Source organism: Myiozetetes cayanensis, unplaced genomic scaffold (assembly GCF_022539395.1).
Source record: "Myiozetetes cayanensis isolate MyiCay16 unplaced genomic scaffold, myiCay2020 scf108, whole genome shotgun sequence".
Classification (NCBI taxonomy): Eukaryota; Metazoa; Chordata; class Aves; order Passeriformes; family Tyrannidae; genus Myiozetetes; species Myiozetetes cayanensis.
In genome coordinates, this window is record NW_026086694.1 from 52,875 (window position 1) to 67,316 (window position 14,442).

The 14,442-nt window shown below is 42.5% G+C and overlaps 1 protein-coding gene across 3 annotated transcripts in view; it reads right to left on the reverse strand.

The window, feature by feature from the left end:
* Positions 1–14,442, reverse strand: part of LOC126635116 (F-BAR domain only protein 2-like) — a 106,408-nt gene that overhangs the window by 37,486 nt on the left and 54,480 nt on the right. For all 3 annotated transcript variants that reach the window (XM_050306055.1, XM_050306054.1, XM_050306056.1), the window contains 2 exons: positions 7,166–7,190; positions 1,540–1,597 (listed from right to left, as the gene is read on the reverse strand). In XM_050306055.1, the coding sequence (XP_050162012.1) occupies positions 1,540–1,597; positions 7,166–7,190 (83 nt within the window). The remainder of the gene's footprint in view (positions 1–1,539; positions 1,598–7,165; positions 7,191–14,442) is intronic.

Below are 14,442 nucleotides of genomic sequence, written 5' to 3' on the forward strand. Positions count from 1 at the left end.
ATGGGGAGTAAATGGATGTCCTGGACCCACAGCTTTTTATCCACAGCCTCCCTCTTTGATAACAGCAACATCAAAACCTGAGGGTAATCAAAAACCCTCTCACTTTCCTGGACAGCCTGTATTAGTGGAAATGCCTTCTGTAGGAGCTGTACCAATGGTACTTGCCACTCCCTTGAACATGGACACCTGGAAAGCAAAAGATACTTATGGCAAAGAACACAAAATAAGCTCTCGGTGGATTGTTCCAACATTTTAATGTTGACCCTAAAAGGGGCCGAACAGATCTTTTCTTTTACAGGTAACTGTTCAATGCAGAAAAGTATTCAGAACTGTGAATGAAAACCTCAGATTTGGACTATGGTTCAGTTTACTGGTAACTGTAGTTATAATTTGTTAGTTATGTTTGTATGGTTATTTATCTTGTCCATGTGCTCAGCAGAACAGACTGTTAAAAGTGAAAATCAAAGGAATCTCACCTGGGAACTATTCAAAGGGTTTGCAAAAATATGGAATCATACCGATCAAGGTATATGTGTAGCATTACCTGAGTCTGCTGACCAAGGATTGCAATTTTTTATACCATTGAATTGATCTTTTGTTTTCAACATGGCTGGTGTGACAGCCCCATTACCCCTATGTGAACAGTGGACAAACAAAACCAATGGAGCCCAAATACTCTGGAAAGATATTCCTATAGTGCATGGCCTTTACCAAACTTATCCCCCACCTCCTAACAGAACTCAGGACTGGATAAAATATTGTAAAACTATGCGTCCAAAGGTAAATGTAACCATCTTATCTCAACTTGAATCCCCTTATCCATCTATTAGATCAAGTAAAGGTGAATTTAAACCTGGAATGATAACCTTTGAGGAATATAATGCTAGACAACCCTGCCTTATTTACTCATGGGACCCACTTTTTGATCCATTATACACACCAGATGTATACGAAAGTAAATATGCCACAGTTTTTAGTCCTTCCTGGACAAGAATCTTTTTCTTCAAAGGGACAGCAGAGAAAATAATGAAATCCATTTAAAAAAAAGACTCGTAACAAAAATCTGTTGAAAACTATCATTAAAAATACAATAAAAACTATAAGCACCACTTAGAAACAGCCTGATACTTCATTAATTAATAGAATTTCTATTTCTAGACTGCTTGAGCTTCCAATGTTTTTAATAGTGTTTTTAAAAAGTGGGAAGGGCACAGATATAGAACAGAAAGCCATTCATTATGCGTAAGAGTTTACAAACTAGGCACTCTCTGAAAGCCTTCCATGGAGAAAGATCTGCATGGTTACCTTGAAGTTTTTGTTCTGACAAAAAAACATACTCCTAAAGTTCCTCAGACATCTGACCTAACCTTTAGCATTTACACACATAAAATCTAAACTAGACAAAATTTTGTGCACTATGAACATAAGACTACAAGGTTGAAACATAAACATGCCATTCATCTTACTTTAATGGCTACTTCCCCTCCCCAAATAATTGCAATAACAAGAAATAACTTGGCACAGTAATAGCAAAAAGGATATCCTGTGATGCTTCTGGTTTAATGCTGTATCCTTCATCATCTATATCAGGAATGTTCTAAAAAACCCAAAAAAAATGGTATTGAGAAATAACTTAAAATATATGCTGTTCTTACATCAGTCTGAATTTTATATAATTGACAAATTAAAATTTTATTATAACACTTTATGAAAGTCACTGTTATGCATTAATAATTATTACAGTTATCTCAAGTTATGCTCTATAGTTCAGAAGTAGTGTGACAGATATCTCAGGAACACAATGCAACAAAACAATCTCCAAATTGCCTATGAAAACTGGCAAGTTTTAATGCATCTACTTTTACTGGTATTCTATCAAAAAGGTCAGAAATCAACAGAAGTATTTTAACTTTACAAATGAGCACTAAATAAGCCTACAATACTCTTAGCCCCAAATATTTTCCCGATTTCTACTTCTTCTAGCTAAGCCGCTAAGGCTCTGATGGTGCAGGAGCATAACCTTTTCTAAATACTAGTCAATACTTTAATAAGTGAATAAAAGCATCCCAGGTTATACAGGTTGCAACTTCCTCTCTCCCCTGAAAAGAAAGCAAGCCTGTACTGTTGCTTTAGCAAAGAATGTACACATTAATTTAAAGGCATGGGTGAAACTTAAAATACAAGTTCTCAAAATCAGATTCCAAAGTTATTGTTTACGCATCTCCAGCACTGTCCTGGATTTTTAAAGCTAATAAGCATCTGGGAACTTAAAACTAGTTCAGTTTTTCAGTTCTTCCAGTCAATTAAATTTTAACTGAAGAGAATTATGTATAAAATCGTTTTGAATTCTTAGCTAAGCACTTAGTTTCATTAAAATGCTTTGGGACAGAAAGAAGCAAGTCTCTAATATGATCATCTAAATTTCAAAAATGTGCAAAAAACCACACTTTTGTATATTACACATAAAGGGATATACTTGGATACACAGATAATTTTCCCGTTCAAAACAGAAAAATAAAATCCCACTCATCACTTTGCATGCATAGTAAGTCTATATAAACTGCTGAGATGCTACAGTAAGTTTATTACAAAAAAAAACCCAGATGTCTTCAAAACTTCTCTAGTTATAAATTTCTTATAAAAATGGCAAAGGGTAGAAGAGATACTTAATGCACCTTTGTAATGACAACAACAAATTGTGCTGCTGACAGTTGTGCTGGGCAGGGCACGTCTCCAGGATACAGGACTACCGCCTCCCTAAGATTGTGCTCTGTGGGGAACTTGCCACTGGTTGCCACAAGAGAGGAGCCCCGAAGAGGAGATACAAGGACTGCCTGAAACAATCTCTCAGACTTGGCCATATTGATCACCACCACTGTTCTACCCTGGCCTCCAATCAGGAGGCCTGGAGACACACTATCTATAACACTGCTGCCTCTTTTGAGAACACACACAGGGTCACTCTCGAGGAGAAAAGACAACACAGAAAGAATCGCATCTTGTCGATATCACCAAGGGAGTCTTTCCGCTGTGCCTTCTTCAACCAGACTTGTCTATCTCGCACTGGCCTTTTTAGCCATCAGTGCGCTTGTAGCAAGTGTAGGTAGAGCCCTTCTCAAATCTTCGTTCGCGAAGCCCAGCCATGATGATGACAAGCTAAGTAGTAATTTCAAAATATTGTTTTCAACATTTTGAACAGTTGGACAGTTCTGCTTTCTGAAACATTAACATTTTATTTACTAATCTACATTTTGTATCAGTAGTAGACGACACGGCCCTTCAAGTGATATACAAAATCACAAATCTCATGTTAATGAAGACATTTACATTTACTTGACTGATTCTTACTCCCTTCTTTACACTCCTACAAAGACAGAACTATATGTTATATGGTGGATCACAGTGCATCTTTTAAGTACCAGGCACACAATACAGACATGGTTTGCCTACCATGCTGAATGGAGGAAAACCCCACAGCCTTCCTATATATACTTGTCATTTTTAACTTTAACACAGAGGAAGATGAGATGATCTTTGCAAATTTTGGGCTTCTTTAAGAAGCAGTTATTAATATGATTTGGGATGAAGGTCTAGCCCCCTACCCAAATATGTTATTTGTAGTATTTGCAGTAAAAATAAGCTCAATATGGATGTCACTTGGACTCTCTAGAAGTCACTGGAAAGGTGAACTTCCTCCAAAGAAGGTTTCACATTCTCAAACATTCTATCCCATAATTAAAAATATAACAATAAACTCCACAATTTTCCTTATGTTTGCAGATGCATAACAACACATTATTGATTAAGGTATTATATAGTTTAAAATATCCATAAAGTCTGTAGGGTTTATAATTCTGCATTTGCATTTACCAACTTTCTGGGGGAATAATTTTTAAAGAAATAAAACATAAAGACATAACAATGAAGTAAAACTACCTATACAAAAAGCATGAGGACTGAGCATTCTATTCCTCAAACTTATTTTTAGAGTTTCACTCAATACTTTGACTCAGTTTCCTTGTTCTGTCCCATCTGGCATCCAAAAAGCAATGGAAGAAGCCAAATCACAATCATGTTATATCAAGACTGAAAAATGAAACAGAATGTAATTCTTAAAGACAAGAAAAACGAAAAACATTTAAACTGGGACCTTCTAGAAGAGGATATAGTAGACTCCCATGATCATGTCTACATTATTTGTTTGCCCCTTGATTCTTACCCATAGGCTATCAATACTGCCATTGCCAACTGTGAGCTCCAGACATTCTAATCCTTCTATTACATACAGTGCCACCCCTCTGCCTCTTCTGCCCTGCCTATCCCTCCTGAAGAGCCAACAGGGAACTCCACTCACAGGAGTCATCCCACCAGGTTTCACTTATGCCACTGATATAAAATCTCTGGGACTGGGCCAAAGCTTGTTTGTTCCTCATGTTGCGTGCATTAGTGTAGAAACATTTCATGTGTGGTACTTTGTAGGCAACACCTCATGAGGCAGATTGAGGGATCCCATAAGTGCTTGTTTCCTCAAGTTCTGGCACACCATCCCATTGCTCATCACTGTAGAGCCTGGTTTTGTCCCTTTCCGCCTTCCAATCTAGTTTAAAGCTCTGTCAACAAGCCCTGCTGGCCCCTGTGCTAGAACTTTTTTTCCCCTCTGAGATAGGTGCATCCTGTCAGGTATCAGTAGACTAGGTGTTGAATAGATCATCCCACAGTCAAAGAACCCAACATTTTTCCAATTACACAAACCTGAGAGTCATGCACTGACCTGATGGATCTTCCTGTTCCTATAAGTATTATTCCTTGTTACTGGAAGAATTGAGGCAATCATTACCTGTGCTTCTGATCCCTCTACCAATTGTACCAGGGCCCTGAAGTCACTTTCGATTGCCCTTGGACTTCTTTGTTAATTCATCACTGTAAGGGTAGTTTGCTTTTTGGAAGAATTTGTAACAGGAAAGCTAGGAACTCTGTTTTCTCTAGGAAGGCTTTCTGCCTAAATGGTAACTTTCTCAAAGAGAATTTTTCAGCCTCTGATATGTGAGAGGACAGAGATAGCCCTAACAGACGTACAGAGGCCTTGGGAAGGTGGGGGAGAAACAGAGAGGATAAAGAGGCCCTAAGAGGGCAGGAACTTGCCTTTTTCTTCATAGGCCCGGTGCGTAAACCGTACTGTTAGGTAGTTTGTAAGTTTCTCATGTTCTGGCCTTCTAAATAAACTTTTTTAATTCTTTCCCCTGCCTTGGTATTTCTGTGGATACCTGCGTATCTTACTTTACAATTGCTGTCAGTTTGAACAACCAATAACAGATAGCAATCAGAGGGCCTTACTAGACTGGAGAGCTTTCCAGTAATGTCCCTTACTGGAGCCCCTGGGAGACAACAGACTTCCCTGTGAGTTGGGTCCAGTCTGCATATCAGACCCTCTGTTCCTCTTAGAAGGGATTCTCCTATTACAACTACCCTTCCTATCCTGTTAACAGAGGAGGTCTTGATGGGGGGTACAGATGTTGTTTTAGGAGGCCCCACTATCCCAGAAGGACATTTGCTCACCTCATCAGTTGTCTGACCTTCTAGTTCCAGAGCCTCATACATCTTGCAGAAGGTACCAGTCCTACTTGTCAAATTCTGAGAAGGAGGAGGAACCTTCCTCCTGGTACAAGCAGTGACCTGCTTCCAGCCTTCATCTTTAACAGACCCTTCACTAACAGTCCTTTGACTAATTACCCTGCAGGGTTCTGAGTCCATCTGCTTCGCTACAATGGAGGTTTGAGACTCCCCAGAGTCTTGAGACTGTAGCATCTCTGAAAATAATTGGTCTTGCTCATTCACTCGAATACTATGTAGCCTGTTCACTTCTTCCTGTAGCTTCTTCACCTGGTGACACAGGTCTTCAACCACAGCACACCTTCTGCAAAATAACTGTTTGTCTGCCCCAGTCTTACGGAGAGGCATCAGGCACTCCTGGCAACCTGTGCCTGGAGAGATGCATCTACCAGGTCTGGCTGTCTGGAGGCCTCTGACATGGCTGGTTCAGTGACTCCTGCAGCTACAAGAGATTATGCTTTACGGAGTGTCAACACCATAACTGAGGAAGCTTAAACTAGTATGCCAATAAGACTGGAGATGAAAGGATCTCTTTGCTCTTCCTCACTAGCTACTGAATCTGTTTGCTACCTCTATTGGCTGCTCTCAGATGGTCAGAGAAGCCCTTCCTGCTAGCCCTGCCTGCGCAAACTGCTGTGCAAACTGCCCTGCCACGCCTTCACTGATGTGCCATGCCCCTGTTCACTGCACTCCACTTTGGGTCACTCGTACTCCCTGGAGCCTTTTAAACCTCCCTCGGTTGCTCCTGGCACTGCCCCCTGCTCACCTGATTGGCTACTGAGGGCTTCTGTCTTGGGGCTCATTGCTGCATGGGTTCCTGAACTCAGGAACCTCCCTGTACTGCTGGATCTCACCCTCTGGTTTTCCCTTCAGTCATGGCTGCTTGAGCCTCACTCCTACTATAGCTATAGGGAACTGCAATCTTTGTTACATATAATTCAAGACAACATGCATGTTTATTAAAAAGAAAATGCTCAATTAAGAAAATAAAAAAAAACATTAACATATCAATTTCATTTGCAACTGTCACTTATTTGAATTTAATAAATAAAACTCTAAGACATATCAGAGATCAAACTGAGAGCAATGAAAAACAGACCATGAATAAAGTGCACTGAGATATTACATTTAAAGCCATATTTAAAAATGTATATTCCTACACACTATTGCAAACAATCACCCAGAACCCCATTATTATTAGAAGGGTTCTCCAAAGAGACAGTTGTAAGCAGAGGAACATGATGATGTAAAGCTGGGTCCTCTGAACCTTTTTCTTACTTGAAATTGATTAGTCAAGCAATTTAAACTATTAGTTTGCAAAACAGAGAAGCAAATAATTGCAGCAAAAACACCTTATTTAAAACTTAAGATTGTTAAGAAATATAAATGATGCATATTTGTATATACTGCTAAAGATTATTTTCTGAACAAAATTAACACTTCAACTATGTTATCAAAATATTAAATCCTCTGTCCTGTATATAAGTCAAGTTACATCAGATTGTAGTGCTTGACAATGTTAGCATATGCATTTGTGTTGGAAATGTCTACTTACAACTGAGTCTGTATCTGGACACATCCTATTAAAAAACAAACAAACAGAAAACAATTATAAAATGCACAAATTATTCCAGTCATACAGCTCTTGTACTTCCTTAAATATTTTCAATTAATTTGAAACATTGCACTTGCCCCATTTACCTTTCAAACTCTTAAAATTTTTGTTAACATAGAATCATAGAATGGTTTGGGTTGGAAGGGACCTTAAAGACCATCTAGTTCCAACCCCTCTGCCATGGGCAGGGACACCTTACAGTAGACTGGGTTGCTCCAAGTCCCATCCAACCTGACATTGAACATTTCCAGGAATGGAGCATCCACAGCTTCTCTGGGCAACCTTTGCCAGGGCCTTACCACCTCCACAGTAAAGAATTTCTTCCTAGTATCCAATCTAAACCAACCATCTTTCAGTTTAAAGCCATTACCCCTGGTCCTATCATTATCTGCCTATATAAAAAGTCCCTCTCCCTCTTTTTTATAAGCTCCCTTCAGGTACTGAAAGGCTGCAATTATGTCAACCTGAAGCCTTCTCTTCTCCAGGCTTAACAATACCAATTCTCTCAGCCTTTCCTCAAAGGAGAGGTGTTCCATCCCTCTGACAATCTTCACGGTCCTGCTCTGGACTTGCTCCTTCCTGTGCTGGGGACTCCAGAGTTGGATGCAGTACTCTAGTTGGGGTCTCACAAGAGTGGAGTAGAGGGGCAGAATTCCCTCCCTTGACCTACTGACCATGCTGCTTTTGATGAAACCCAGGATGTAGTTGGTTTCTTGGCTGCAAGCTCACATTGCCAGCTCCTGTCCAGCCTCTCATTCACCAGCACCCCCAAGTCCTTCTCACCAGGACTGCTCTGGATCAATTAATTCCCCAACCTGTACTGATACTTGGAGTTGCCCCGACCCATGTGCAGGACCTTGCTCTTGGCTTGTTAAATCTCATGAGGTTCCCACATTCAACCAAATGGCATTTAAACAAAAGAAGCTGAAAGTTTATGCTAAAATATTGCAGAAGAAAAATTCTTAGTAAATGCTGAAAACCACAAATCACATCATAGTGAAAAAAAAAATAATCAAGGGAAGTTGATAGTATCACACTTCATTTTGAATTAATATACTTTAAGCATCAGGTTTCTATGGATGATGTGCATAATAAATAAAAGTCACCAATCCTAATTAAATAGTCCACACCCAATTGCAAAACATTTTGGACAATAACCAGTTCTTAAAGCAATGAAGACTATTCTTAAAGGGATTCAGAGCTTCTCTCTTCTGGAATTTCATTCTTAGATTGAGTTTGTCAAGCACACTTGCAGTCAAGTACCAGAAGATGCTGGAAAAAAATAATAGAATATCCTCTTTGGAAACACTTAAAAAAAAGTTGTCAGAAGAAAGGCAGGAATTGCAAACACGTTATTCTCAAGTGTTACATTTTTCTGCTATAATTTGAATTTAAGAAATAATATTTTTAAAAACTAATGACACTGAATCTCTCTCACTGATGTATGCAAAAAGCAGAAGCAATTACATTTATAGTATGTCGAAATACTTGAGTAGAATACGTCCTCTCTAATCTGCATCCTGACAAATAAAGCCATAAGTGGCAGTGCAACTGAATGACAGTGTTTTTATACAGTCGAACATCTTAAATGTGTATTTATTAAAAAAAAAAAAAGAGAGACTGAAAAAGTCAAATTTGTAGCTAAGTCATCTTTCCTGAAAGGCTAAATGGATTAAATGTAAAAGCTACAGTGTCTTTTAAAACATATATGAAAACTTGCTAACATGGAAGCATTAATATGTAATTCAGTACTGGTTGTTAAGAAATTAACAGTGAGATGAAGGATCTTATCTCCTCTTGTATTGGGTCTGGCTGAGCTGGAGTTCATTTCCCCACAGTAGCCCTCACAGTGCTGTAGTTTGCATTGGCAGCTACAAGGGTGTTGATAACACACCAGTGTTTTGGCTACTGCTGAGCACAGCACCAACACTGTAACATTCCTTCCTTAGTTGAGGGCAAGATCCTGGGAGGGGACCGAAGTAGGCCAGCTGACCCAAACTGACCAAAGGAATATTCCATACCACATGACATCAGCTCAGATATAAAAGCTAAGTCAAGGAGCAGGAGGGCGGACATTCATTGTCCGGGTACTGAAGCCCTGCTTCTCAAGAGTGACCAACCATCGCTGTTCATGTGAAGTAGAGAATAAACCCTGCTATCTTTCACTTCTGCGCACACAAGCTTCACTTTGCTTTTTGCTTTAAATAAACTGCCTTATCCCAACCCACAAGTTGTTTTTCACCTTACTCTCTCCCCTGTCCCACTGGGAAGGGGAGTGATAGAGTGGCTGGGTGGGCACCTGGGGTCCAGCCAAGGTCAACCCACCACACCTCTGAAAGGCCCCACACAAAAGAGAACAAGTTAGACCAAGTTTCTAATTGACTTACGTCTTATCTCCCTCTGCTGGATAAGCTGAATTCACAGCAATAGAAACAACTATTTTAAAAGTTACTTTACAGAAAAAAGAGAAAACATTTCTCTCAAAAGGTATAAGAAACAGATGTTATGACATCTGCTTTTAAAAAGCATCTGTACTCAAACAAGATGGCCTGAAATCCATAAAAGTTCAGAAATATGAAAGATGAGAGGTAAACTAAAACAACCAAATCATGCAAAGCAGTGATTAGAAAAAGAAGTGAAATCCTTGACTGAACCTGTATAGCAATATATAAAATACATTGTGTATAGTATTTTCCTGTGTATAACCATTACTAGACGCAGTATCAGTATATGTCAACACTAAGGGAGGGACCCCATGCTGGAGCAAGGGAAGAGTGTGAGAAGTTCTCCCCTGAGGAGGAAGCAGTTGCAGAAACAACATGTGATGAACTGCCATTAAACATCACTCACCAAGGCAAACAGGATCGTCCTGCAGTAGCGCAGGGGATTGAAGTGAGCAGGGCATATTTCTAGAGCCAGGGGAACTGCAAGAGAGCACCAATACCCATGTGGAGTTGACAGCTTGCCCTAGAGCAGCTGATTCAGCATGGGTGGAGCCAGCAGTGACTGTTAGGTGGCAGTCACAGCAGTGACAACCAGTGGTTGTTCCCACTCTCTCATAAGGAGCACGTAGTTAGTGCAAGTAACCAGTTCTATGAACAGGGCATGTGACAGCAGTTTGTGTGGCACTTTGCGCAGGCAGAGCAAGCAGGTAGGTCTCCTGTCCAACCATCTGGGAGCAACTAGCAGAGGCAGTGAACAGACCCAGTAGTTGGTGAAGAAGGGCACAATGAGGTCTTTTCATTCCCAATCTTACTTGCATACACTCCCTCAGATATGGTTTTGACACATCACAGGGCTCATTCCCCTGTAGCTGCAGAAGTCACTGCACCAGCCATGTCAGAGGCTTCCACCCAGACAGACCTTCTGATGGTAGATTCAGCTCTCCAGGTCTCAGGTTGCTGGAAGTGCCTGATGCATCTCTGTGAGGAGAAGGTGTGTTATTTTTTATAAGTTGTGTCTCTGGGTGAAGGAACTACAGAAGGAAGTGAACAGTCTGTGCAACATTTACAAGAATGAGAGACAAATCAGTATGGTATTCTCAGAGATGCTACAGTCTCAGGAGTCTCAACCTCCCCTTGCAGTGGAGATGCAGGTAGGCTCAGAACCCTGTCAAGCAGTAATTTAAAGGTCTGTTGAACATGAAGGCTTGGAAGCTGGTCAGTGCCTGTACACAGATGACAGCTCCTCCTGTTTCTGAAAACTTGAGATGACAAGTAGGACTGGCACCTTTTACAACAGGTATGAGGCCCTGGAACTAGAAGGACAGTCAACTGATGAAGTGGATGAATGTCCTTCTGGGATAGAGGGGCCACCTGGGACAAGACAGCCTACCTCCTGCATCATCACCTCATCTGTTCAGAAAAAAAGAAGAGTAGTTATCATAGGTGACTTCCTTCTGAGGGGAGCAGAGGGCCCGATATGCAGACCAGACCCAACTCACAGGGAAGTCTGCTGCCTCCCAGGGGCTTGGGTAAGGGACACTACTAGAAAACTCCCTAGTTGTAGTACAGCCCTCTGATTATTATCCACTATTGGTTCTTCATGTTGGCAGTGATGAGATAACAAAGAGAAGTCCAATCAAAAGGGATTTCAGGGTCTTGGGACAAAGGATGAGGAGTATAGGCAGCTTTTCCTAAATCCTTCCAGTAGCAGGGAAGAATATCAAAAGGAAGAGGTCGAGCCATCAGATCAACATGTGGCTCCAAGGCTGGTGTTATTTGAAAGATGTTGGGATTTTTGACCATGGGATAGTCTATAGAATACCAGGTCTACTGACACAGGAGCTAGCAGGGCTCATTGATAGAACTTTAAACAAGATTGAAAGGGGAAAAGGGACAAAACCAGGCTTGCCAGTGATCAGCAATGGGATGGCATGCCAAAATTTGAGGGACTGAGTGCCAGCAAGATCCTTCAATCTGCTCCATGAGGTGTTGGCTACAATGAACCACACTTGAAATGTTTCTGTACCAATGCGCACAGCATGAGGAACAAGCAAGAGGAGCTCAAAGCCTTGGCCCAGTCCCTGAGATATGGCATCATTGGCATAAGCGAAACCTGGTGGAATGAGTCCTGTGACTGGTATGCCATGATGGACAGTTACAGGCTCTGCAGGAGGGATGGGCAGGCGAGGTGGTATTGTATGTAATGGAGGGACTGGAATGTATGGAGTTTGCAGTTGGCAATGGCACAGTTGAGAGCCTCTGGGTAAGGATTAAGGCACAAATAAATAATGCAGATGTCATCATGTGAGTCTACTATAGATCTCCCAACCAGGATAATGACTCTGAAGAAGTATTCTTTGAGGACCAAGGGACACCTCTGAATCAACCGCCCTTGCCCTTATGGGACACTTCAACTTGCCAGATGTTAACTGGGAATATCACATAGCTGGTACAAACAGGTCCAGAAGATTCCTAAAATACCTGGATGAAAACTTCATGGGAGAGGTACTAAGGGAGCTGACTAGGAATGGTGCCCTCCTTGATTTGTTGCTTGTTAACAGAGTGGATCTCATGAGTGAAGTGATGACTGGTTGACGTCTTGGCCGCAGGGACCACAAAAGTGAGAGCTGACTTCAGGCTGCTCAGAGAATTAGTAATTAAGGTCCCCTCGGAAACTGCTTTTAAATGTGCTGGGATCCATCAATGTTGAGCACTGCCTCCTAAGGGCGCACAGAAGCATCAATTCCAAAATGTCAGAAGTCAAGCAGGTAAGGTAGAAGGCCTGCTTGGCTGAAGAGGGATCTTCTTCTGGAGCTAAGGCAAAAAAAAGAAAGTGCATGCCCAGTGGAAGCAAGGTCAGGTGATATGGGAGGAATATTGGGATGCTGCTTGCCACTGTAGGGAGAAAATTTGTGCTGCCAAAGCTCAATTGGAGTTGAAGCTGGTCAGTACTGTGGGGGACAATAAAAAGAGGGGTTTTAAAATACGTTAATAGCAAAAGGCAGTGCAGAAATAACATTGACCCATTACAGGATGAGGATGGTCACCTCACAAACAGGAACAGAGACAAGGCAAAGAGGTTTAATGCTTTCTCTGCTTCTGTCTTCAACATGGATGATAGGCTCTGGGGGTCCCAGTGCCCTGAGTTGGAGGACCATGACTGCAAGAATGATCAACTCCCAGCTGACCCTGAACTTGTGCAGGATCTGCTGCTCCAGTTGGATCTCTATAAGTCTATGTAACCTGGTGATATTCATCCCAGGCTACCCAAAGAGCTAGCTGATGTCATCATGAGACCTCTCTCAAAGATTTCTGAACTGTCTTGGGATCTAGAAAGGTCCGAGTGGACTGGAAGCTGGCTAACATCCTGCTTTTCAGGAAGGGCAAGAAGGAGGACCCTGGAAACTACAGGCCTGTCAGTCTCACTTCAGTGCGTGGTAAAATTATGGAGAAGATTGTTCTGGGAGCTACTGAAAAGCACCTGAAAAATAACACCATCATCGGTCACAGCCAGCATGGCTTCATGAGAGGAAAGTCCCACTTATCAAACCTGATTTCCTTCTATAACAAGGTAACCCATCTAGTTGATCAAGGCAAACCAGTTGATGTAATCTTTTGGGATTTCAGTTAAGCTTTTGATACTGCCTCTCACAGGATCCTTCTGGACAAAATGTCAAACCACAGAGCTGGATAAACGCATCATGTGGTAGGTGAGCAACTGACTCACAGGTCAGGCAGGTTATAGTAAATGGGGTGTCATCAGGCCAACTGGTCACTAGTAGGGTTCTTCAGGGCTCCATTTTAGGGCCTGTTCTCTTCAACATCTTCATAAATGACTTGGATGCAGGACTCAAAGGTATACTAAGTAAATTTGTTGATGATACTAAATTGGGAGATGGTGGGTGGGCAGGCAGCCACTGCACTCCTGCAGCTAGGTAGGGACCCGCTCCCGCGGCCCTTCGCCATGCTGCATGCATAGGAGATGCTGCCACTCCAGTCTGTGCAGCCGCTGTCCTGGAGGAGCCACCGCCATGGAGTTCACGTGCACCAGCACCACTTCTACCTTGAGTCGGCGAGGCAGAAAGGGGCAAGCAGATGGCGGATGGCCACCTGCCGTAGAGGATAGTCGCCAGGTCGCCGGGACGGGCCAGGCTGGGTTGGGCTAGGCAGGAGCTGTGAGGGGGCTGGGTGGGCCTGTGGGATTCCTGGACCTGCTGGAGGGTGGATGGGGCAGTCCCATTTGGAGGGCCGTGGGTGGGAAGTGCAAGGGGGGGCCTGTGGTGACATGGTGGGGGGGAGGGTAAGGTTAGGGTGGGGAGTGGGTTTTTCTGGGGGTTGGGGGGTTTTAGGTTGGGCTGGGACTGTTGGAGGTGCCCGAGCCCCAGGTGGATGCAGGGACCCCTTACATGTGTGCCTGCCCAGCCCAGGGGTATATTGGGATTGCTTCTGTTCCGGCATTGTTGCAGTGAGGGTGGGATCTGATGGGTTTGGCTTGCCTGCGACTTCTGCCCAGGAAGGGTTTGTTTTGGAATTATAGCATCTTGGAAGGGTGTTTAGGGCAAGGAAATGTCCCTGGGTTAGAGTGTAGAAAGCTGTGGGGGAAAAGTAGGGAGAGGGGCTTGTCCAAATCATTTTAGTGGGGGAGAAGCCTGTATGCCCTTATGAGGTTGCGAGCTGTGCTGGTGGTGGTATTTGCCTCTGGTAGGGTCTCCCAAACCAGACAGGCCAACACTGAAGGGTCAGATAAAATGTGTCCATGGGCAGGATGGGCTC